Below are 24,475 nucleotides of genomic sequence, written 5' to 3'. Positions count from 1 at the left end.
TTACGCCCGTTCTAGAGCGAAGACCGCAATGACACGGTAATAAAACGGAGTCGTGTTGTAACAATGTTGTTGTAACAATTTGTACAGCATAATGTAATCACCAATAAGTCAACGTCCACAAGGTAACATTGTACAAAGAGGTGACTATTTAATGACCCAACGTGGAAAGGGGCCACGTATCTATGTGTAAGTACTGTAAGGACTACATTGTTGGAGGTGGATGGGACAAGGACGGCTGATGAAAAAATCCTGTGAATATGTTATGTTATAAAATAAGATTGTATTTTGCTCAGTATATTATGCTCCGTCTATTTCATCAATTGTAAAAGCATATACAGTGACATGCGGGTGAACAATATACGCATATAGGTAATGGAAGGCGTAGGCGAGGTAAACAGACACAAGCAAAAACTCGGTTCACAGAACTCCTGTATCAAGCGGCCTGGCACTGAGACGTCCAACTATGCTTTAAAAATTATAATTGTTTGCTGCCGTGACTCGATTTAATTGTAAATAATAACAAATAATAAAATAATAAAACCACTTGTTATTGAGACACTTTGCAATTATTTTTTATCCTACGCTAAGATTGGCAGGCTTATACGAAGGTCCTAAAGAAACGCCGTTGAGAAGTGTCACGATTTGTTTGAGAATTAAAAAACACTGTCACAGAGACGTGCAACACATCGTGTGAAAAAAAAAAAAAACACAAAAAAAACACTGCTATTGAGAAGTATTATCATATTTCGAGTGTAGATGGCTCTGTATTCAAGATGGTTGAATTTCAATGAAGGTTAGGTATTTCTTAGGTATTCCATCTAATAAACAATTTTCGAAGGATATACACAGCGAGTATGAACTGAATGTATGGAAGAAGAATTAATAATTCTCCTAATAGTCGGGATGTGTATCCTTTATATGATGTTCCATTTGACGGGATACGCCAAAGTGTCATTAACCCTAATATGGTCACAAAATATACACGGGGCTGACAAGATTAGGGTTATAAGGTTTATTATACGGCGATATACACACGTCTTGAATACAGCGTCTACAGCGTTCCTTGTCGCTGAAATATTGGAGACAGTTCTCAACAGAAGTGTTTTTATCTCTACCCGGAGTGTTGCGCTACTTTACCAGTGATTTTAATTCTTAACAAATTGTTACACTGTCCAAAAAAAGCGTTTTGTTGCTTTTAATCCATTTCATACCCAAACCTGAGTGCAAGAAGGGCTTGTTAAATACTAAATTGAAGGTAAGTCAACATGCAAATGTGTTGAATTCGAAGGAGTTATTTCCTTAAATTAAAATGGCGATAACACAATCAGTTGAAGTCCGCTAAATTCAAATTGAGAGTATTGAAAAAGACATTATTCATATAAATATCGATCCATCATCTGGTGTATATTTTTATTTGACTGTGACGACGTCCAAGCTGATAATGGAAATGAAACCCATATCCACGTAGGTTCAACGTAGATAATAATTTGAGATCATAGATGTGTCTATAGGTCTCATGCCACTAATTAACTTTAAATGCCCAGCAAGAACCAATGAACCAATGAAATTTTTTAAATATTATTTTTCTCAGGTGCTCCCTGTTTGAGGGCGTAATCACCTGGGTCAGAGGTGAGACCAACATGTGGTCTTTTGTTTACTACTTAGCGGCTGTGTACCTGTGGGTTTATTCTGTGTGTTAATGGATGTTCTAATCTTGGTGTTTTTCCAGTGATTTCTCTTGGTGCAATCCAAATACAGTAGGTGTGTCTTGTTTACCTGAGATTTGCAAGAGTTTGAGCTGGCCGACATGTTAGTTTTTTTCATATGGTTGATTACTGGCATGTTGATTTCCCATTTTTGAGCCATATTTTCAACTTTCTTCGTCATTTTCATATAGCAATCTCGTCATATGTTAACATTGTCGTCTATGGAAATTCAATTAGTGGTATGAGCCCTATATACAACTTCTTCGTTTCGCATGCGCGCGCATCCCGGATATGGTGTGTAACGTAAACATATACGCATAATATTGTGCCTGTGAATGTACCGATCGACGTCACAAAAATCAAATCCCCTGTTACCGAGTATCAACAGAATGACATATTTGTATTTGCAGTCATGAAAAAGCAGGTATCTTTTGCATCCAAGTCTTTCTACATCATGGAAAGTTTTCTACATGTATTTCCATTCAACATCATACCTATAAACGACACGATACGATCTCTATACAGCAGTTTATACCTGCCCCGAACCGAAATGCGGCCGATATAGGGCACAACCTATAGTTCAAAACATTATTGCACCCGGACTAAACATCAAGACGCCACAAAAATATAAGAACGTTACAGAATAAGGCGCCCGGTGTCCCTGGTCAATTGTTATGTACTTTGGCCCGTGAGGGCGCTGTGGTTCGTCGCGATTGTTCTTCGCGTCAACTTCCTGAACACGTCATTTGGAACATTCTACTTTGGAAACGAACTGCTTGAAAACTAGTGATGTCTCGCCATTTTCCGGATTAAAAACAACACTCATCTCAAAGTTCAACATGGATAATCGACAAAACGGAGACATTAGCGATTTTTCGCGCAAGCCAAGGCTCCCTAGAATTGCCGCCGGGTCGCCATCTGTACGAATAGAAGAACGGCGATTGAGAAAATTGAGTGAGGCCATCGAAGCATCGCAACAAAGGGAACAACGAAAGCTGGAATTTTGTCGCAAAGAAAGCACATTTGAAAGAAATACAAGTGCCACTTCCCTGGTTGAGAAACTTCGACTCAAAGAAGCGAGATCTGAAGCGGCTGCATTGGCGTTTCTGGTGGGACATCCTCTTAAAAAAGATCGTATCTGCAGAGAAAGAAATGTTACACCTAACTCCGTGGGTGAAATGGCAGCAGCCAGAGAAATACTGAACGTTCGGTTGAGGGCTCGTGCCGCGTCTCCGAAGCTACGCGAAATACGGCCTCGTGGCCAGTTGATAGGATGTAACCCGGCGAAAGACTTGGTGGAACTGGGTGTTCGGACATGCAAACCTTCAAGTATTCACCTTGTACCGCTGGATGACGATAATAGCGACACTGAGTATGTCGTTCGGGAGAAGCCAAAAAAGCCACAAAAGAAAATGCGCAGTCGGCGAAAACGTACCCGCTCCCGATCCCGATCCGATCACAGCTGTGTTGTCAGGAATCCGGATTTGAAAAACGGCGGAGAACGAGTGAGTGGTTGGGTGGAAGAGATGAAACAGTACAGGTATTTAAAAAGACCCCAATCAAGATGCGACTACCACCCAGACGAACCACTGGATGCAAACGACGATAACATGATGTGGGACGATGACGTCAATATGGCTGATATATCGGATGCATCAGTATGAACAAACACGACGTTATGGATATGTAGACAATTATGTTACGAATTTTCAAAAATGTTATATAACACATCAAAAATACGTAATACAATGGCATAAAATAAATTATTTTTAAAAACACATCGCATTATTTTAATTCTAACCGAAACGCTGTAAAACACTTTGGAGTAGCTACGTGCCATTTTAACGAATGTGGCAAAATAACATGTAAGCTAAAAGGACATGTTTTGCATTATAGTAGGCACCACCCGAGAGATTTGTAGATCATAAAATCAGGCGAGTTTCTTTATTTTCTGTACTATGCACACTTCGCTGCAACTATTAGACAATATATGAATTAATACAATTGCATTCGATTGCTAGAATATTCCTAGAAATGCGTGTATTGTTCTTGATTTAGCTAATTCTTAGAAACAACGCATCGTAATTAATCAGGAAATACAAGAACCAAGTTTGTTACATTATACGCGTCACTCTTACTGCAACGCAGTTTATTTCAAAAATAATTTAAGATAACACAATAACGGCAACTTGCAAACATATTGGCACATTAAACATGAAAACAGGCAACAGTTTTTTTCAGAAACTCCCTCCCCGTTTCAATGAAAGAGATTATTCAACAGGTGGTTTGCGAGCCGTGTGTGGAAAAGCGCCCCCACACAACGCCGACATCTTTTCTTTTCCCCAAAATGACCTGTTCATTGACTCGTGTATTTATAATATTTTAAAATCTAAAATAAAGTATACGATTTGTTTGAAAAATGATTCAAAAAATTAGTATACGATGAGTATTTAGTTTATCATACATCGTTAGTATCTACTGTGACTATTTGGTAACACGAACGCCAGAACAATTCTAGATACGAGTCTGTGAGCCTATCTTTCTAATATATTCTTTTTCAAAATTACGTGGTTATGTTTGTAAAATGAAGCTTATGTATTACGCAAAGTCTTTATAAATAACAGCCACTGTGGGAAGTTCGCGTAATTTTAAATCGCTAAAATTAAAATTTATGCTCGTTTATTTACACGAGTTTCGTCGAGCAACGCACAATTCCAAATCATACCTTGATTTTGTAAATTCTACTCTGAGTACAGATCAGTAAGGTACATATGTTGAAGTTGTTTTGGTAACGTGCAAGTATTTTTTTATAACTACAGTATAGTTGTATACTTGTAATTTTATTACTGTAAACTACACCTGCACACTCGTTGACTTCTACACTGGCCCGGGTCTGCGTCACATTTTACTATTGTAGTACGAGTGCTCGTTAAACACGCATACAATGAGACCACTCGCTATTGCATTGTTCGAGCCCGCATACTGTAAATCACAATGAGAAACATATTACTAGTATATGGCGTTCAATATTTCCTGCAGCAAAGTTGGTGAAAATCTGTTTTGTTCATACCCTCAGATTAGTTCTTATCTGGATGAGTTTATTGTAAATTATTGTACCACCATTGCAAATACGGCTTTCAATCTTCGGTGACACCGCTCTGTATTAAACTAGATTCTGTTATAGCTGCTGTACCTGTTGTGTGTAGTTCGATATGTTTTGGACGCCGGCCATGCTGGCGACCTCGTTGGCGTCGTTTCTTTGCTTCTTTCACTCGTCGCAGCCAGTTTTCCCGATTGTTGTGTTCTCTTGTAGGGTAATGGAGAATGGCTGGAAATGAAACACTTGCTTTGGCCGCTCGTTTTCTCTCCTTGCAACGTTCTGCCAGCAATTCCTTTAGCTGGCTGTCACTTCGGCGGATGACTTTCTCGGGACTTGTCTCCTCGACGGGATCGGTCTTTTTTAGACAACTCTTCGGGTACGTGCCGGCGGTAGGACCTTTCAGGGTTACCCTGGGCGAAGTCTTATCAACACCTTCTGCAAATTTTATCCAATGTCTGTCTTTGTCGGGTATTCCTATTTCGGGTAGAAACCCCACGTGTTGATGCAGGTTGCTCTCCCCCATCATATCCACGTTCCCATGGCGACCATAAATGTATTTGGCTCGCTCATATCTGAGTCCGTCGTCAAAAGAATTAATCAATACTTTATGTTTATCGTGTTGTAACGGGGGAAGCTTAAACTCTAATTTGATCGGGTTAACCCGCGCATCGTAGTCCATGGTGTTGACCATCTGCCGCGCTCTCCGCACGCCAGATTCCGTTTTGTAGTCGGCGTATGCATACACGGGTGGTTCTCGTTCTCCGTCTCTGAGAGAAAACTTGCTCTTGGCGTTACGTCGGTGGATTTCTTGCGCTCGTTCCGTCAATGTTGTTTTCAGCTTTTCTTTATACCCTTCCAGCAGTTCTAACGATCGGCGTAGTCTTAATTCCTGTCTCCGAAAATTACAAGCTTGCAGAGATTTCTCAATCTCCAGTTGTTTTAAAATCACGTCTAGTCGGGTCTTTTCCAGATCGTTCATTATCGTTGCATCAGAATGCATTTTCTTTATTCTTTTCATCAACTGTAGGTGTCGGTCACATATCCCAGCGGTCTGGTCGGTACTATTACTGTTTTCTGACTGCGTACATGCTTCCAGTGCATCTAGATATTCGCCTACAGAAAAAAAGAGAAAACATGTCCGTAATAAGTGTGACGTATATAAACGGTTGCCGTGCCAATACTATACAGTATGAAAACAATTTCTTCGCATATTCATCGCACAAAACTGACTAAAGAAAGTGTGTTGGTTAAACTACACCTGTACTTGCAAATCGCGGCACAATAGTCGCATTTGTTATTCAGATACAATAGAAGATGCCAACACAAGTGTACCTGAGTGTCTGTTTTTTATTTGGAGGCCAGTAAAAGTCGTCAAAGAAAGATTACAACAAAGCGATTTGACGCTTGAGTAAGTGGCGGATAGTTCGATGAGAACTATGCGCCGAGAGCTGCTGTGTAATGTCTGTGAAAAAATAAATATTTAGAAAGGAATTCATATTTTTTTTTTATAAAAATATTACCATGTGCCATTATAATGCTACGCAACATTTTACTCGCCAGGTTCTTGCAACAGCATCAATAACATAATGGTGTTGATTCGTCACGATTTTGGGAATTCGTTCTAACCGACACGCCGTGGTAGCGCAGTTCAGACATATGCTGAACGTTCTGTTCTGTAAACCGGCTGAGAAGTAAATCACACGTGTGCACTCATTACGGCACAAGTATTGACTAGACAGAATAAGAATATCCTATTGTTTGGGGATATAACGGATGAGTACGCTAACAATAGTTAATATAAATTGCTTTCTTCGTCGCCCGTACGCTGCACTGTCGTGTTGTAGCAAAGTGAACTACGTGGCACAGTAGGATAGAACACCGACATCGCAAGGGTATGTGCGATGTCACTGTCGGACTTACAGGTGCAGGTGTAAACAGTAGGGACTGTCGTGTTGTTTTAATACGGATGTGATGTGGGTGTACTGGGCTGTTTCATCGTTCGTTCAGAGCTCAACAGCATCTGCATATTTTTCAGCTGCTGTGAAAATATCTCAATGCTATCATATTCTGTGATATGGAAAATAAATTGAAGTTTTATTCTTGTTTTTGGTAGCTTAAGCTGTAAACCGAAGTAATGTCTACACGTCTTCTTTTGCCACGTTCAATGTGCATGATTATGTGTATTTTTTGTAATAAAAATATAGGTATTATATTATTCAAAAATGCAAGTTCAATCAATACGTGACAAAGTGGCGAACGTCTCATCACAACGGATACACCGTGACAGATATGCGAGTCATGTGGTTTGGTAGTATAATTTAGCGAGCGCGGAAAGTGTTCAATTTAAAATCAACTCGACATTCCATTCACCACTTTCTTCTATTTCGACAAGATATTGTGTGGATCAAGTTAGAATAATATGCATACAAGGTCGTATAGATGAGAGTCTTACTAACCCAGAGACGATTTTACTGCAAATTGTAAAATTTGTACAGGAGTATGGCCCTTTTAGGAGGAGTGCACGTAGTCATGTTAGCCCAAAAAATCACAGCAACGTACCTATACGTATCAATATGGGAACAGTGTGTCGTATCATCGACCGAGGTAAGACAACCACAGTGGAAGTAAGAAGTATAACAAGTACTGCGACTGTAGACTACAAGTCAGTCTTGACAAGTACGGGATATGATACCGTGATATGAGGCTTATGATGAGTAAACATTACCTTGCTGTCCCCACATAATCGCAGCGATGGTTGGACGATGGACGGGACGCTGCATTTCAATTGGTTAAACAGTTATTACACGTGTTTACGGTCTTAGTATATACAGAGTTGTCGTCGATCTTCAGCGTGTATGACTTCAAAACACAATTATCGGGCGAACTTTCCTCCCTGGCAACAGCTCTTTAACTTAAGAACGAGACTTATTACTTCGCAGAAGGTCAACGGAAGTGCAAATTGGTGCTAAGTGGTACCAACGCCGGTATTCGAGGCCCAGAAAACAACTCCAAGGGTTACTGTGGAAATCCAATCATGTCTCGATTAAGTCACTACATGTTGCCATAACAATGGCTTGGTTAGTGTAACTATATTGTACTCAAATGGGATACCTTATATGTGGCATGGCAGAGTAACACTGGAGTCGCCTTTCACTTTTTGGCTGTACGCTTCCAGAACTTCAGCCAGTACGACCCCACGGCGTGTACAATACCCGTGATTTCAGTTTGTCAATTTCAGTAACGTTTGTTTAGCTTCAACATATTTGAGGGTTTTCGAACGATAATTTCTATATATGACCAGTTTTCCACTGACGGGTAACGCGACGCACAGTTTCAAAGGTCAACCATGGACATTAAATGTGTTTTCTGTATTGATCTTAATTACATGTTTATAGTTTGGGCACGTAATTCTAATAGAAATGTAATCAGATGTTTAGACATGGTAGGCGATATACGTGTGGATTGCAACGCGTTCATTGTATCTCTGACGTGAACCATTTCACTGCGTAGAAGGCTAGACTTGGGATAGGATTTCTTGTAAAGCAACCGGAACAGCGTCTAAACAATTTACGATCACGTGGAAGCAAAGCAGTTAGTTTGAGGATGATATTCGATCGTTGTGAAGGGATTCATGAATTGCAAGAATGTGCCCAAATGTCAATGAAACAGACTATAAGTATGATTGTAACGGAATTTATTGTATATTTCTGACACTTTTAGTATACGTGTGCTGATTACTAAATCCTGGTATCAGACCATTAATAGATTTATTAATGGTCTGAGTTCTGGTGCATGTTTTGGCGCGTGCACTGCACGATTGGAAAGCGACTGTGATCCACCTGTTGCACGCGCACCACATCCTGGTCCCATGAAAGAACGGGCTTCTTCTTTTCGTGAATGGCAATTACAGTGAAACTAATAAGTACTCTTTCAGAGAAGAAAATGTTGGATTTGAGTACAATCAAGGAAAGCAATCGGTTTTAAGAAATTTTATTTTTCTTCCTTGCAAAAACAAACCAAAAACAATTGCGTTGCTATAAGTTCACTGAACTTAACTCCATGATGGAGTTAATATTGTATTTTTCAAAATACATAACAATGTACTTTTCTGCATCTAATTTTTTTAGAATATTGGGATCAGAGGGTCGATTCTTACCTAACATATGTGTTTCGGAAAAAGCTAGCTTTTCTGTATCTCGCTTGCAGCAGTGCCACCAAAGGACGATTTGAGCAAAATGTCACACAGTGATCTCCAAAACAAAATCTCCGAATACATTTGGAAGTTTTGAAAGTGGATCAAAGCAGTTGTTGCATGTTATCGCTGTCTTTTAATATTATTTTTTAATGTACATATTTGATGCTATTTCTTGTTCATTTTTGTCAATGGACGAGGATATTGGAACATATTCCTGTAATTGTCTAAACAAATCCAAGAATATCGAATATGTACTGAAACTGATGAAAATACTCACGTCTTAAAACTAGAAATTGTTACCTTAATTTTACTTTTTTTTCAATTTTTTTTCAAAGGCGAAATATGGGAAGTGACCATTTAAAACAATTCCATTATATTTTATATATTTTCTTTAAATGTGCTAAATACTTTGCATTTAACTTTGTTTAATACTTCCGTTTTACCGACCTTCTCTATTGAATTTAGCATTGAATGTAATAATATCATTACCTTCCATGGTATGATGTACAGAATCCCTGTATTCATTCGAAAACAATTGATCCTCTTTTTAATCAGCAGAACACATAAATACAGAGTGACTTGTATAAACATCCCTATTTAGGAAGTAATTCATACCCAGCTGTCTAAATTACCTCAATAAATAGAGCATGTTCTCGAGTAAGTGGTTAATTTGCTCGCTTTAGAACACGTAGAGTCGAAATAACACCACATTTTATTGTTTCCGAAATGAAGTCGACTATTGCGAAATAGTGGTTTTAATGGAATTTAGTCGCGACGTCGATTGCACGGAAGATCCCGGTGTTGTTGCGTAAATCGTCTCGATCAATGACACAAATGTATGTTATGGTCATCATGGGAACACATGTCTGGACTAGATAGGAAATTGCACCCGGACGTTCTCGTCGTGGTTATAATAAAGTGTTTTACGTCACAATTCTCATTGTGCCATAAACAATACTTTCACCCATATCTCCGATTTTTGTTTTGATTTGTTTTTCAAGTCACCATAGTTTGTGTAATTGAGTAATGAAGACGAGGAACAACATCGGGATGAAAATAAAGTGATGTAAGACATGTTAGCCTCGCGTAGAAAACATGTTTTAACAAAACACTAACAATCATTATTTTTGACAAAACCGTCAGTGTCGTCTGCTATACAAATACACGGAAATGTTTTTCTTTTTAGAAAACCTACACGTTAGCCGTAATCCAAAGATTGGTATTTAACATACACGTGGACGAGGGAGTGCATCGTAAACAACAGTTACCTCGTGTCACCTTTAAAGCAATTTCTTGTAAGCCAGTATTTAAATTTTAAACGCTTTTTACAACCGAGAGTATTTCATGTGTAATATTCAATTTGTTGTAATTTGCCACGGACAAAAATATTAATTTAAGTAGAGGCTGGGAAAAGCTGACTGTGTCTACTAGGAGTATTTAACTATCATCCGAACCAGTTGCTAAGCTTATCTCCACACAACGTCATGTCTTTTTAGCTCCCTGGTGTAATAGAGATCAGTATATATGTAGAACGGGATGTGATGATTGACAGGAAATCGCGATAGGAGCCGTCATATCAACACAATTTCCTGACACTGCAAGAAACACGCATAACGAATGCCAACAAGTGTTACGCGGAATATATTTGCATCTTTGAGAAAATCCTACCTTCTAACTAACCGCTCTTGGCTGATGACACAGAAAACGCCAACAATCGAGCGTCCAGAAGGTCGTACTGCAAAGCGTACCTGCAAAATGTAGTATCAATTTAGACTGCTTTCTGTAGGTAATGTATCCTGTGTTATTACTGATGCAATGACCGAGACCGTCAAGTTCCGTAGTGAGTGTTTATAATAGGTTCTTAGCTGAGCTCATAACAACACCACCTGCGTGTCTGAGCTACCTATGCTCAGTCGTTACTAGGTAAATAATACAATTTTTAACCAATTTTTAAGTGTGGACAATTAATCCTTTCTGAATATAAATTGACAGAAGCATCAAGTAAAATATGAATGTGTAGGGTGTTTTTATAAAGTAGATAATGGAGCTCCCATGACCCACAACTAGAAACGGCATAACGTAATTTCGTTAAGTAATAGTAAATGGGCCATTAGCTGGCTGTGCTTTTCAATTCTGGTTGATATGTTCGACCATTTTAAAAATATACACGATGATGTCACCCTATGTCATATGCTGTCTGAAAGCTTTTTATTTAAACTTACATTTATCCAAACAAATTGATCTGAAATTCACCTTTCATCAATACGCCATGCTTTAAAATGCTAAGGTATTATCAAATTAACAGTTACTAGTGCTGTAGACCCGTACTAGTATGCAATTTGCACCTTTGTACCGCATGTATCTGACATGTTTGTTGTCAAAGTTCCTATAACTCGTTATATGTAAACTTGACCTATTGTTTTTGTACATTCTTGTACTAATAAGCAGTGGCGGATCTAGGGGGGTCTTGGGGTCTATGACCCCCCCCCCCTCCCCGTTGAAAAATGTATTCAATTTGTTTTTGTATAATATAAAAAAAAATCATTAACTTAGTCTGGCGATTTTAAAGTGTGGACCCCCCCCCCCCCATGAAAAATCCTTTATCCGCCCCTGATAACTGATCGGATATTAGTGTATGGAATTTTTATCTGAATCAGCAACAGGTTGCCAAAAAGCCCGACGCACAATGACTGACACTTCACGCATAGACACATCACATCTGAGTGTGCACAGCATCTAGTTTCAGTTGCGTTCAGATGAGTTCAGTCTTTTCGCACACCGTGACTGCTACGACTGAATACATCGGACTTCAACATCATTTCTCTCGGCATACAACGTACCAAGATGAATGGCGCATACTTGGGACCAATCTGCTACAATTTCTGTTTTCAAAAGGTCATTGCTGCGTTGTGGAGTTGCAAGAACTGACGCCGACAAGAATACCTACACTGTACGTATTTTGTAATAATTTCTTCACGTTTTTAAATAAAATGTGGGATCACAAAACTATTACAAGACGCATCGACAAAATACTGCACTACAGAGTGAGACCGTGGGTGGAAAGTTGTTCAGAGAAGTCATATTTGGCGAACCCACTTCAGTGCTAATGCGATGAGGAACCTTTTTCAGTATCAATTTGAGTATGCTTTAGTGCTATATAAACAAATACAGATATTGCAACCAGTCTCAAGCTGTCTCCTTCCTCAGGCTCTTCCATTGAAAATTATGTCATAGTGATTAAGTCACGTGCTTAAAGCCCGCTACCTCATTGGATAAAAGTACCGGGACCGGGTTGTACGCAGTCTTAGCTATCACACATCTCATCACATCCACGGCTCTAGACGTTTTACATGTAACATCTCGTTGAATCTTCAAGTTAAATCTAAACAAATCCGACTCCATCTCGACTAAAAACTGGGCATTGTAGTCTTAGAGCCACGCACACTGCTGCAACAACTCGTGTCCAGTCAGTCAGTGCGGAAGGCTTTAGGTATGATTTGTACATAGGCAGGCAATCCAAGGATTCGAAATCACCTGAACATACCATAACTTGATATATTCGACGCAATATTATTTAAATATGATTATTGAATGTTGCTACACACATTCTTATTCACAAAAACAAAACAAAACAAAACTAAAGCATCGGTTGTACCCCAAATTCGATTCGTAACTATGCCAATGATCACTTACTGGTATACATGTACTATTTTTTGAAAGTTCATGCGAAGTTATATTGTTGTTGTCCTGTACATGTGGTCAAAACACACATACTAATATTGCTTCTCTACAAATCAGAATGGTCCAATACATGACTTTATATACACTAAATATCCTTTCTCTCAAATCAAATCTCTTTCTCATAAATGTCCTACGACGTGTATACGACTTAAATTTGTTCCCATAAATTGTCCTACGATCACAAGAACTGTATGTGTCTAGGATGGGTCTCTATCAGACTGGTTCATTCGATATTGGATTGCATTGTCTATATTTAGTTAATGTTTTTTTTTTCTAATTTTGGTCAAAATTGAAATCACTTAGTATAATGTAATGATTTTCATACAAATTAACTGACTGGTTCTTGAGTTACCATTGAAGCAAGCCATTTAAACACAGCAAGAGTTGATAACAGAGACCAATCAATGTTATTTATGATTCTTTATTGTACATTCTAAACAATATCAATTATAGTAACTCATTTAATTAACCCTGAAATTTAATATTGTATCATACATGTACTACCATATGGTACACTGCACAAAAACTGGTTTTGATGTTTGAGGATGTGGATAGTTGAAAGCAATGAAATCAGTTGAACAATGATAACGACAACAACAGCAATAGTACTGTAAAATCTGTATTAGAAACCGTGGCTTCTCTTAAAATGGTACAATGAAACGGAAGGGATGCGGCTTCTATTAGAGCACCTACACATATGAGAAATGATAAATTTTTGCCTCTCAATTGTTCAAAAAGAATGGGTGCGACTTCTAATACAGATTTTACGGTAGTAGCAGAATTTGTTTTGTTTACTATTGAGAAAATATTTTAAAACGATGACATATAATAAGTGAGTTTCCAAGGTTGAAAATAGTTATGTAGTTTTCCATGATATACAATGGGAGGTTATTTCCCACAATGCATTGCATATATGCAGTAACATGCTCGATAATGCAAAATTTAAATAGGGCTTGAAATGTCTTAATTGTTTAATCATATTTCAGTACATCAATATAGCACCTGAGAAGAAAATGTAGGTATAGGTGAATATTAATTTTCCGAATCCAGGAGAGGTTAGTGAATAATGTGATAAGTGTAAAAATTAAGTGATCAGCAAATTTTCTATTAATTAATGGACCATCATATATTATTTATTATTATACATCGGTCACCGTAACATCATAAGTTACAGTGTGCCATAACTTTGCGGTATTTTATGGGGTAGTTTCATCCTACCATATTAGGAAATGTGAATTCCAAATATGGAATGATTACGCGCGTTAGCGTTTTCTAATAATAAAAACAAACATGGCTGCCACCAGAGTTTGGCCTGACTCCACACAAAAACGTTTGATGATTCTGTTCTAAACATTTTTGATTTCGGCATTCCCATGGTGTTCCCTTGGAAGGAAAAGATGTATAATAATAAGGTCATTACGAGAATACCTCAAAGTATACACTCAAATAGTACGCCGTGCATCGACCTCCACTGCGTGTCGGTTGATACTCCAGCTGTACTGCATACTTTGAGGTATTCTCGTAATATGCTTATAGTCTACCTCGCATCTCCACATGAAATGAGAACACAAAATATCTCTCATGCACAAAGTTGAGATTTGGTCAAATGAACAAATATTTGTGTGGAATAATTTCTTCACCAGTAAAAGATGGGTAAGCTACAGCATTTCATTAGTGAATTTATTCTATTTCTAAAAGCTAAACGAACTAGGGATAATTCAAGCTTTCAATGTGAAACAAAACGTCATGTGAAATCAGTTGAATTATTTATATTAAGAAATTTAATCAGTCTATCTTCGCTATTGAGCTAAGAGAATTCTAGGGTAAGTTTCTAACTATAAAATTTTCATTTGACATGGTATAAATTACTGTAAAACACATTGAAATAGCTACATGCCATTTTAGCGAATTTGACTCAATACATGAATATACAAAAACTTAATTTAGCTAAAATGCCAACAATCTCATTGTGAGAATATACTTTATTTTAAAATAGCGACATCTTGAATTAGAAAAATTACAGGTTAGCTAAATTAGCTAAAATGACATGCTAGCTAAAACAACATGTCTTACAGTGTTTCATTTAAATAATTCATTCCTGACCTTTTTTTATGTGAAACTTGTAAGTGCTAGTGCAAACAGTAACTTTTGTCAGCCACAGAAGCCATCTGAATGTTTATAATTAAGGAGTCTCATGCATTATACTAATGTCACCCAAAAACAAATTTGTTTCTGGTGATTCAGTTTAAAAGATAACACTCACGACTATTTTACTGCCAAAATAGTGTAAGCATGTAATAAAAAACAGCCAAAAATAAACCAATACAAAATTGGAAACAGAAAGATTGCAGTAATTAACTGGGGGAGAGGGGATGCTAAAAACACTGACCACTCAATAAGGAATATATCATATTACAGAAAAAAACAGACCGATCACATATGACCATACTTTCAGGGAACTAAACATATTAAAACTCTTTTCAACATTGCATCTTCAAATACCTGATATTTACATACATAATGGCAGCATTAAATTCACTGTAAACATGATTAATAGTCTCTGTACTTTGTAAGTAGTTTGTTTGCTTCTTCATGTGCTAACTCCTCCTAAAATAAAAACAAACAAGGAATTCACAATTTAAAAATTTAGAAGATTTTTTTGGGTGAATGTATTGGAAACACATTCAAATTAATTCAAAATTTAAGATTAGCCTTTCTTCACAGTACTCTTCAAATCTATAATAAAGGACATTTTCAAGACGGTAAGCAAGTTAACAGAAATTCTTACACTTATGAAAAGATTAAGGTGAATCAGTTTCCAAACAGTGAGCAACTAATATTTTCAATTGACATTCCTACTGAATTACTCTGGGAATAAAGTTGATTACCTCTGTGTTTTCATATGGCATTTCCAAACACTTTTCCAGCCATGTTCTTGCATAGACATAGGAAGCTTTCTGAATGTAACACTGTCAAGGAGAAAACATACAGTACTAGTAATTGCTTCATTTATGCATACAATGTAATATGTAGTATAGAGTTACCTATGCTAAAAAAAATAACATTCAAATCACATGGCACAACATTTAATAAAGTAATATATTGAGTTCAGTCATAACAACAAATAATTCACATGAGTGGATGAAGATTATAGCTACGTTTATATTACAAGACCTCAGAATGTGCTGAAATTTTAAATCTTTCATGTTTACATAGGGATTACATCAGTTGCGTTCATGTTAGTAGGGACTACCAAAGACCCATGCCCTCATTCGTCTTTTGACCCAAACTTGGCAGACACACATGTGTCTGCACAGTTAACCGTGATGATATTTGAAGATATTTATGGTCATGGTATTTGTTATGAGTCACTGTGCACATGAAAGGATTCAAAGAACAGTTTTTTTTTTCACGTCAATGTAGCATTGCAGAAAGAAGCCGTTGCAGCAGCACATAAATATGCATCACAGACAACGTTCTGTATTAATTTTATTCATTACTCCCACTAGAGGGATTGTGATCCAACCACATCTTTCTTTCAAAGCTAGCCACATTTCTCTTTACTGCCATGTCATATGAATTAGTATATGAATCAGTAAATTCATCACTGAGGGCATGATTTCAGCTAAGATGTGTAGCAAATCTCTATCGATCGAGATAAAGTTTTTTTTCAGCACGTGCTGACTCAGTCCTGACTCTTGGCAAGTGTAACAACTCAATAATAAGGTTATCACAATCAATAGACCAAATATCAAAATTACCACTCAATTCATAAAAAGAACCAGAACTGCCAAATTTTGGACCCAAATTTATTCACTTGACCTAATAGCTGTTTTGTATTCATTGCATGTCATGTCTGCGGTTAAAAAACAGACAATATAAACCTTATCTGAGCTTCTATCTCACTAATTTGATATGCTTACTGTACAGTTAATTTCCATACTATAATTGATTAAGGGTTACTTACCCTTGCAATAAATAGAGTATTGGTTTTCCAGAAACCAGGCTGTAAACTCTCAGCTTTAAGAAAATGCTCTAACGCTTCATCCACTGTAGCTGATGGTGGAGTGGCATACAGTGCTGAAGCAGCCTTTCTCTCCAACCAACTTAGTTGTGCAACCTGGTAAAATAATATACTGTACATTAACATTTCACTTACTTGAATCACAATGTAAGCTAGTAAGTTAGAATCAATGTACTTCATAACTTGTGTCGCACGAGGCCAATATTCTACACTAACTCCAGTTTTATTGTTATATAATTGGACTTACAACTGATTTTAATTGTACAATCTTTGAACTGTGAATTGTGTAACTGAATGATTTTGTTTAGTTAACCGTATTTAGAATATGCCTGGTTAAAAGTTAAGCACTGCTATTTATTCTTACAGGATACTCACTTTCAGCATTTCAATAATCCAAAGTTATAGATTTGTGCTAAATTTGAACAACCTCTTGAGAAACACCTCACTGACAAGTTTTACCATGAATTTAAACATTGAAAAACTTTAACAAAATAGATATTGTGGCTTTCTAGGCTCATATAGTCATTCCCAACCAAAAAGTCACAGACACAGCCCCTATTACATGCTATGCTCAATACAATATTTTGTTTTAGCAATGTTCTCTCTGACTGAATGAAAAATTCTAAATGATAAGAAACAATCAATAAATTCACACAAATTAGAGTCTGGGTAATTAAATATAGGTTGCAGTATACACAAATTCTCATGAGCTTTCTTATTTTAACATTTGAAGAAGCATGAGTACCTGTGGAAAATGCATCTCATGAGCTTTCTTATTTTAACATTTGAAGAAGCATGAGTACCTGTGGAAAATGCATCTCATGAGCTTTCTTATTTTAACATTTGAAGAAGCATGAGTACCTGTGGAAAATGCATCTCATGAGCTTTCTTATTTTAACATTTGAAGAAGCATGAGTACCTGTGGAAAATGCATCTCATGAGCTTTCCTATTTTAACATTTGAAGAAGCATGAGTACCTGTGGAAAATGCATCTCATGAGCTTTCCTATTTTAACATTTGAAGAAGCATGAGTACCTGTGGAAAATGCATCTCATAAGCTTTCCTATTTTAACATTTGAAGAAGCATGAGTACCTGTGGAAAATGCATCTCATGAGCATTCTTATTTTAACATTTGAAGAAGCATGAGTACCTGTGGAAAATGCATCTCATAAGCTTTCCTATTTTAACATTTGAAGAAGCATGAGTACCTGTGGAAAATGCATCTCATGAGCTTTCCTATTTTAACATTTGAAGAAGCATGAGTACCTGTGGAAAATGCATCTCATGAGCTTTCCTATTTTAACATTTGAAGAAGCATGAGTACCTGTGGAAAATGCATCTCATGAGCTTTCCTATTTTAACATTTGAAGAAGCATGAGTACCTGTGGAAAATGCATCTCATGAGCTTTCCTATTTTAACATTTGAAGAAGCATGAGTACCTGTGGAAAATGCATCTCATGAGCATTCTTATTTTAACATTTGAAGAAGCATGAGTACCTGTGGAAAATGCATCTCATAAGCTTTCCTATTTTAACATTTGAAGAAGCATGAGTACCTGTGGAAAATGCATCTCATAAGCTTTCCTATTTTAACATTTGAAGAAGCATGAGTACCTGTGGAAAATGCATCTCATGAGCTTTCCTATTTTAACATTTGAAGAAGCATGAGTACCTGTGGAAAATGCATCTCATGAGCTTTCCTATTTTAACATTTGAAGAAGCATGAGTACCTGTGGAAAATGCATCTCATGAGCTTTCCTATTTTAACATTTGAAGAAGCATGAGTACCTGTGGAAAATGCATCTCATGAGCTTTCCTATTTTAACATTTGAAGAAGCATGAGTACCTGTGGAAAATGCATCTCATAAGCTTTCCTATTTTAACATTTGAAGAAGCATGAGTACCTGTGGAAAATGCATCTCATGAGCATTCTTATTTTAACATTTGAAGAAGCATGAGTACCTGTGGAAAATGCATCTCATAAGCTTTCTTATTTTAACATTTGAAGAAGCATGAGTACCTGTGGAAAATGCATCTCATAAGCTTTCCTATTTTAACATTTGAAGAAGCATGAGTACCTGTGGAAAATGCATCTCATAAGCTTTCCTATTTTAACATTTGAAGAAGCATGAGTACCTGTGGAAAATGCATCTCATGAGCTTTCCTATTTTAACATTTGAAGAAGCATGAGTACCTGTGGAAAATGCATCTCATGAGCTTTCCTATTTTAACATTTGAAGAAGCATGAGTACCTGTGGAAAATGCATCTCATGAGCATTCTTATTTTAACATTTGAAGAAGCATGAGTACCTGTGGAAAATGCATCTCATAAGCTTTCCTATTTTAACATTTGAAGAAGCATGAGTACCTGTGGAAAATGCATCTCATGAGCTTTCCTATTTTAACATTTGAAGAAGCATGAGTACCTGTGGAAAATGCATCTCATAAGCTTTCCTATTTTAACATTTGAAGAAGCATGAGTACCTGTGGAAAATGCATCTCATGAGCTTTCCTATTTTAACATTTGAAGAAGCATGAGTACCTGTGGAAAATGCATCTCATGAGCTTTCCTATTTTAACATTTGAAGAAGCATGAGTACCTGTGGAAAATGCATCTCATGAGCTTTCCTATTTTAACATTTGAAGAAGCATGAGTACCTGTGGAAAATGCATCTCATGAGCTTTCCTATTTTAACATTTGAAGAAGCATGAGTACCTGTGGAAAATGCATCAACGATCTACCAGTAACGTACCGGTAAGTACAAAAGTACTAGTCTGAAAGGACTATAGAGGGCGCAATCAAGATGGTCTGGACTAAACAAAGGTGTAGAGTGGCCAGTCTAAATCTTATCTACTGAAAAAATTTAGAAGGGTGGTAGTTTTAGAAACTCTATTACTAATAGAAAGATCCTAAGAATAAAGAAATTCCTACTGGGTGGGCACAGCAAGTCTCAAGTAACAGACAGACCTTCATTTAGCACTAATGTATATTGGTTATACATTGGAGTTGTTGTGCCGGACAAGAATCAAAACTCTTTAGGTTATGTAATGCTGTGATTTACAATCAATCATCATGCTGGATCAGTCAATCAAACTTATTACGTGTTGCATCCTACACCTAGAGCTTGACGGAAAGAGGAAGGTGACCATTACACTCCGAGAGTGCACCACAGACTCAAATAGAATGGCCGTGGCCAAAAACCAAACCGAGAACCAGTTAAAACTATACTGTAAAATAATTTATATTAGCTGTATTAATTTTCGCTGAATAGACTTTTGAGTGTTTTGTATGGAATTTATTTTTGCTGAGTTGAATGTAAAATATAAAAACAATGGTATATTTGCTTGATTTTATTTCCAATGAATCATTCATTCAGTGAAAATAGCAAAAATTAATTCCAAGTGAAAATTATTCTGCAGTAGTTGGATTCATGTGAAAAGGATAGTTACTTACTTCATAGCACCACCTTCCTAAGAAATGTCTCAGTGATGCTTCAGTAGGTCGTAGCCTGATTGCTTTCTCTATATGTTCCTACAAATTGAGTGACATTTTACAATATTTACACACTGAGAACCTCAAAATGTTATTACATATACTTACTGACAGCATTTGGCTGTAGAGAAAATAATCCTCAATATTACATTCTTTCAAATTTTCAGATGGATAACAAAGTGCCCATGTTTAATTTTCATTGTAACTATTTTAAATGCTGATCTATATTTAGAATTGTACTTAACGTGGTAGGGTCAATAGTCATCATTAAATGCACAGTACAGTAAGGTTAATTTGAAAAAAACAAATAAATATATATACCGGGGTTATATATTGTATTGTTTTTTTTTATAAATACAATGTATAACTTATTACCAAAACTGTTTTCATGTTGCAGGAGTTGCTTGCCATATCCTATTAGGCTGTTACACATCATTTCATATTTAAGGTTATTACATGTGATAACACTTTTTTAACTTGAAATTAAATATATACATTAGACTACATAGATTACCTTATAGAGGAATCCATTTGTAATTCTTTGTTGAGTAGATTCATACTGTCCACTACTTCCAACACATAATGCATACCATTTGTGAGCATCAGGACAATTATCATCCAAAGTAATGGCAGCAAATGCATGGTCTTTTCCTGATAGTAAACACATAGATTTATAAATAGTGCTGGTAGCCTGCCTGGGTTCTGACACATATATTCACTTGTACAAGTCAACTTTGAAGAGCTATGGCCAACAGATGCTGAATATGTTTGATGGGAAAGATCATAAGATGCATCATACCACTTTGCATTATAGGAATTTCGTGAGCTATAATATATCCTATCACACACCATGTACCATATATTATGTGTAAGTATAAATATTAGTCGGCACTATATCTCATTATAAGGAATAAAGCTATGATGCATGATAGAATATCATGTAACACGATAACATTATAGGGACTTTGGTCAGGAAGCCTTGCATGGATAGCAATATAGTACAGAAACCTGTGTTTATAAACTGGTAGGCATGATAGTTCATTATATGGAAAACAGCTATGATAAATACACAAATATTGTGTAACATTTCTAATGAGACAATATCTTTATAACCGAAGACGACAAGTTCAATAATTATTAACAATCTTCTCAAAATCACTCTCAATTTTTTTAATGATTTATAATCCTGAGAGTTGAAAATTGAAAAAAACCTTTGGTTAAATGACAACTTGTTTTTCATTTAGTTTGCGACATGGTAGTCATATTTCAATTAGGAACAAAAGGTCATTTTCTCTGATTTTGTTTTTTGAGATTAATAAAACATCAGATTCATAAGAAATAGTGTAAACGTGCAAAAGCCATGTCTTGCACATCATGCGATAGTTTTGTTTTATTGTACATATTAGTGCATCACAAGCACTTAACCAAATGGCGGTTGATACTTTTCCTGTTGATGAGCTGAATTAACAAATAACATGCCAGGTTTTTCTGATGTATGGGAAATCGAACAACATGTCATATCGACAAGCCAGCCAGTACCAGAAATGCATTAAGTGTGTTCAACCCATAAATTGAAACGAAGAATTATAAGAGACAGTTGTGGGTAGGCAACTTTAAGAATGCAACTGAGTGAAAAGTTCTTTTCTCAGATTTGAAAAAATTCCTGAACATTTGCTCTTGCTCAAAATTATAGCACTTTAGTATGAATTATAATAAAAGATGGATCTCACCTGCAAACAAAAGCTCTTTTTTTCTTGCATTATTGTTTTTATCTCCTTCCAGGTCTGAAACCAGTAAATGTTGTCTTGCAAACCTCCACAGTAATGATATATTATTAGGATACTGTTAGAGAGATCAATAAAACATGAAATATCCTCGACAAAGGGTATTTGAGCATCCTTTTTTTATAATACATGTACTATTAGAATTATTAAAATTAAAACACATCTTTAGAATCAAAATCATATGTGATGTTCATACCAAGTTTGAATACAATTGGCAAAGGGATGCTTGAGAAATGGTTGATGACATGTTTAAATTTTGTGATAACAATTTTTTCGGACAAAAATGTTTCTGCAGTCAGTTAAATTTCACCTAAAGCTCAGAGAAACTGAGGGGAATATTCACACCACTATGAATCAAATCACAGAACAAACTAACATGTACATATCAGTAACCCATCATGTGTGATGATGAATAAAAATTGGCTCAGGCATGCCTGAGAAACAGTTGATGATACTAATGAAATGTTGATTTATCCTTTTTTTTTTTTTAAATGCCAGTAGCATGAAAACTCATTGTTGTGCATATGTTTTCCATTATGGCTTGTCTTTGCACCACCTTTACCGGTAAATAAAATCCGTTTAGGCCTGTCCAAGTAATGATGTTGAACAAATGAATACATGCACAGAACTCAAACGATACCGGGTAGTCCATGTTTTGGAATACATTGGACGAGAACCAACATATGATTTCATATGCACACTGGCAGTGCAGTGCAGTGAATGACACATTGAACTGAAATATGCACAGAAGCAGTGCAGTGATTACATCGACTGACACATAGAACTGTTTTTTTAGGTAAATTTTATGGTTTTATGTACATCTGCGTATCAAAATATAGTGTGTCTGTGTCACACAACCTACCAGTGGAAACTTTTCTTTCAATAGTTCAAAAGCTCTGTATTTATCATCATCTGTACTTCTATATAATATATCTACTTCTTCAAACAAAGCTTTGAGAGTTTCATCTTCCTCATTTTCAAAGCTTTCCTTGGCATCCTTGTACAGTAGTGCTTGAGGTGGTGTGGTGTACCTGTACAGGTACAGAAATTATAATTAGTTTGAAATTTTTGAAATTTTATCATCTCAATGCAAGGTGAATAAAGACCAAAAGGAATGGAGATTATTGTTCATGCAGTATCCGGTTCATCCACAGTACTTGTGTAATAAGTGTACGGTGACATGAAAAGGGTGGCTGGTATTCAGTTCAGAGCAGAGCAGAGAATGAATTGATATGCTGTCAGATTTCATAATAATACATGCTCGCATTATTTGTTCCAAGTTAAAAAAAAAAAAAAAAAACATTCTACCAGACATAAAATACATATGATGTAGCCTATGTTGGATTTGATTGATAGACACCTGTTTGAAGTTGGGAGGGGTTATAATTGCCATCACAGAAAATCTAGTACCTAGTTTTTTTGTTTGTTTTTTTAAAGCGAAAGAATGCTCAGGCTAATAATAGTCTGAGATCATAGGATTCTCTGAATAGTCCAGTGAACATGATTTTACAATACTAAATTATTATAATAGCATTAAATAATGTTCCCATCACCTGACACCATCACAACAGGTCATATATTTTCCAAACCACGATACAACTTGAAATACTATTGGTTCGGTCGTGATTTCATTAAATATGCATCACGACAGAATGCTTCTGTGAACCTTCGCCCCTAACAACAAAAGTGCATTCACACCAGGTCAACTTACCAATCCAATGCTTCTTCGAAGTCTTCCTCCTCTTCCCCACTGCTCGGATGAGCGGAGAAATATTCCGAGCCGTCTGTGCTATCTCTACTAATTCTAGTGCGTCGTTTTCTAGTACCTGTATCCAACTTATCTTTCATTTGCAACCATTCTCGTCTTAGCTCATCAATAGATATTCGAATGCGGTTCAAATGCCCAGTCAAAACAACACGATCGACTACCAAGGCGGCACTAGCACCGATCAAAAAACCAACCCCCACAGCAGGCAGGTGTCTGCCGAAGTTTAGTGACATTTCTTTTTCGCTGGGAATTAGGAATCACATCAAATGAATATAAAATACAGGTATAAAACACACACTTTTACATTAAACCATGGGTACAATCATATACAGAATCGTCTGCACACGAAAGTGTTTCTTTCCTCTGGAACAAACAAACACCCATATTGGCGAATGTTGTACTGTGAATAAGTACCTGTTCGACATGTAGCATACCTGGTCAGATACCAGGTATGTATTAAATTGTTGCTTTAAAAACACAATCTAAATATTTAAATAAACGAATATATTTCAATTCACCCATTTTGATAAGAATAAATAAATAAACAGAACATTGTAACAGGCAACTCGTCAATAGAAGATGGCCAGCAATAATAGCCGGCAACAGAATAATTTAGTGACTGACAGTGCCTCAATACAAAAATAAATTAGAAACATCAGTTTG

General features: G+C 36.5%; 2 protein-coding genes across 3 annotated transcripts; both read right to left on the bottom strand.

Moving 5' to 3' along the window:
* Positions 1–3,816: 3,816 nt before the first annotated feature.
* LOC144346710 (uncharacterized) lies at positions 3,817–7,841 on the bottom strand. Of its 2 annotated transcripts, none has more exons than XM_078007247.2 (2): positions 7,532–7,841; positions 3,817–5,919 (listed from the first exon to the last, which is right to left on the bottom strand). In XM_078007247.2, the coding sequence occupies exons 1-2, from the start codon at positions 7,584–7,586 to the stop codon at positions 4,844–4,846; spliced, it is 1,131 nt and encodes a 376-aa protein (XP_077863373.2). In that variant the 5' UTR covers positions 7,587–7,841; the 3' UTR covers positions 3,817–4,843. The 2 variants fall into 2 exon arrangements, with proteins under 2 accessions (XP_077863373.2, XP_085363026.1); XM_085506900.1 differs by lacking the exon at positions 7,532–7,841 and adding an exon at positions 6,327–6,358.
* A 5,306-nt stretch (positions 7,842–13,147) lies between these two features.
* Positions 13,148–24,194, bottom strand: LOC102805257 (regulator of microtubule dynamics protein 1-like). Its single transcript, XM_085506889.1, has 8 exons — positions 23,756–24,194; positions 22,907–23,075; positions 21,991–22,102; positions 20,775–20,911; positions 20,222–20,299; positions 16,710–16,862; positions 15,631–15,711; positions 13,148–15,349 (listed from the first exon to the last, which is right to left on the bottom strand). The coding sequence occupies exons 1-8, from the start codon at positions 24,043–24,045 to the stop codon at positions 15,293–15,295; spliced, it is 1,077 nt and encodes a 358-aa protein (XP_085363015.1). The 5' UTR covers positions 24,046–24,194; the 3' UTR covers positions 13,148–15,292.
* Positions 24,195–24,475: the final 281 nt, after the last annotated feature.

Source organism: Saccoglossus kowalevskii, chromosome 2 (genome assembly GCF_978046115.1).
Source record: "Saccoglossus kowalevskii chromosome 2, keSacKowa6.1, whole genome shotgun sequence".
In the NCBI taxonomy this organism is placed as follows: domain Eukaryota; kingdom Metazoa; phylum Hemichordata; class Enteropneusta; family Harrimaniidae; genus Saccoglossus; species Saccoglossus kowalevskii.
This window is presented reverse-complemented; position numbering and strand designations above follow the sequence as displayed.

Bases quoted from the DNA above. Each gene is read 5' to 3' on its own strand.
- LOC102805257 (XM_085506889.1), bottom strand. From the start codon at position 24,045: ATGTCACTAAACTTCGGCAGACACCTGCCTGCTGTGGGGGTTGGTTTT. The intron at 20,300-20,774 runs GTAATCTATGTA...CTCAATTTGTAG, and splicing joins CAAATGGATTCCTCTATAAG to GAACATATAGAGAAAGCAAT. The intron at 16,863-20,221 runs GTAAGTAACTAT...TTATTTTACCAG, and splicing joins TAGGAAGGTGGTGCTATGAA to GTTGCACAACTAAGTTGGTT.
- LOC144346710 (XM_078007247.2), bottom strand. From the start codon at position 7,586: ATGCAGCGTCCCGTCCATCGTCCAACCATCGCTGCGATTATGTGGGGA. The intron at 5,920-7,531 runs GTAATGTTTACT...TTTTTTCTGTAG, and splicing joins GATTATGTGGGGACAGCAAG to GCGAATATCTAGATGCACTG.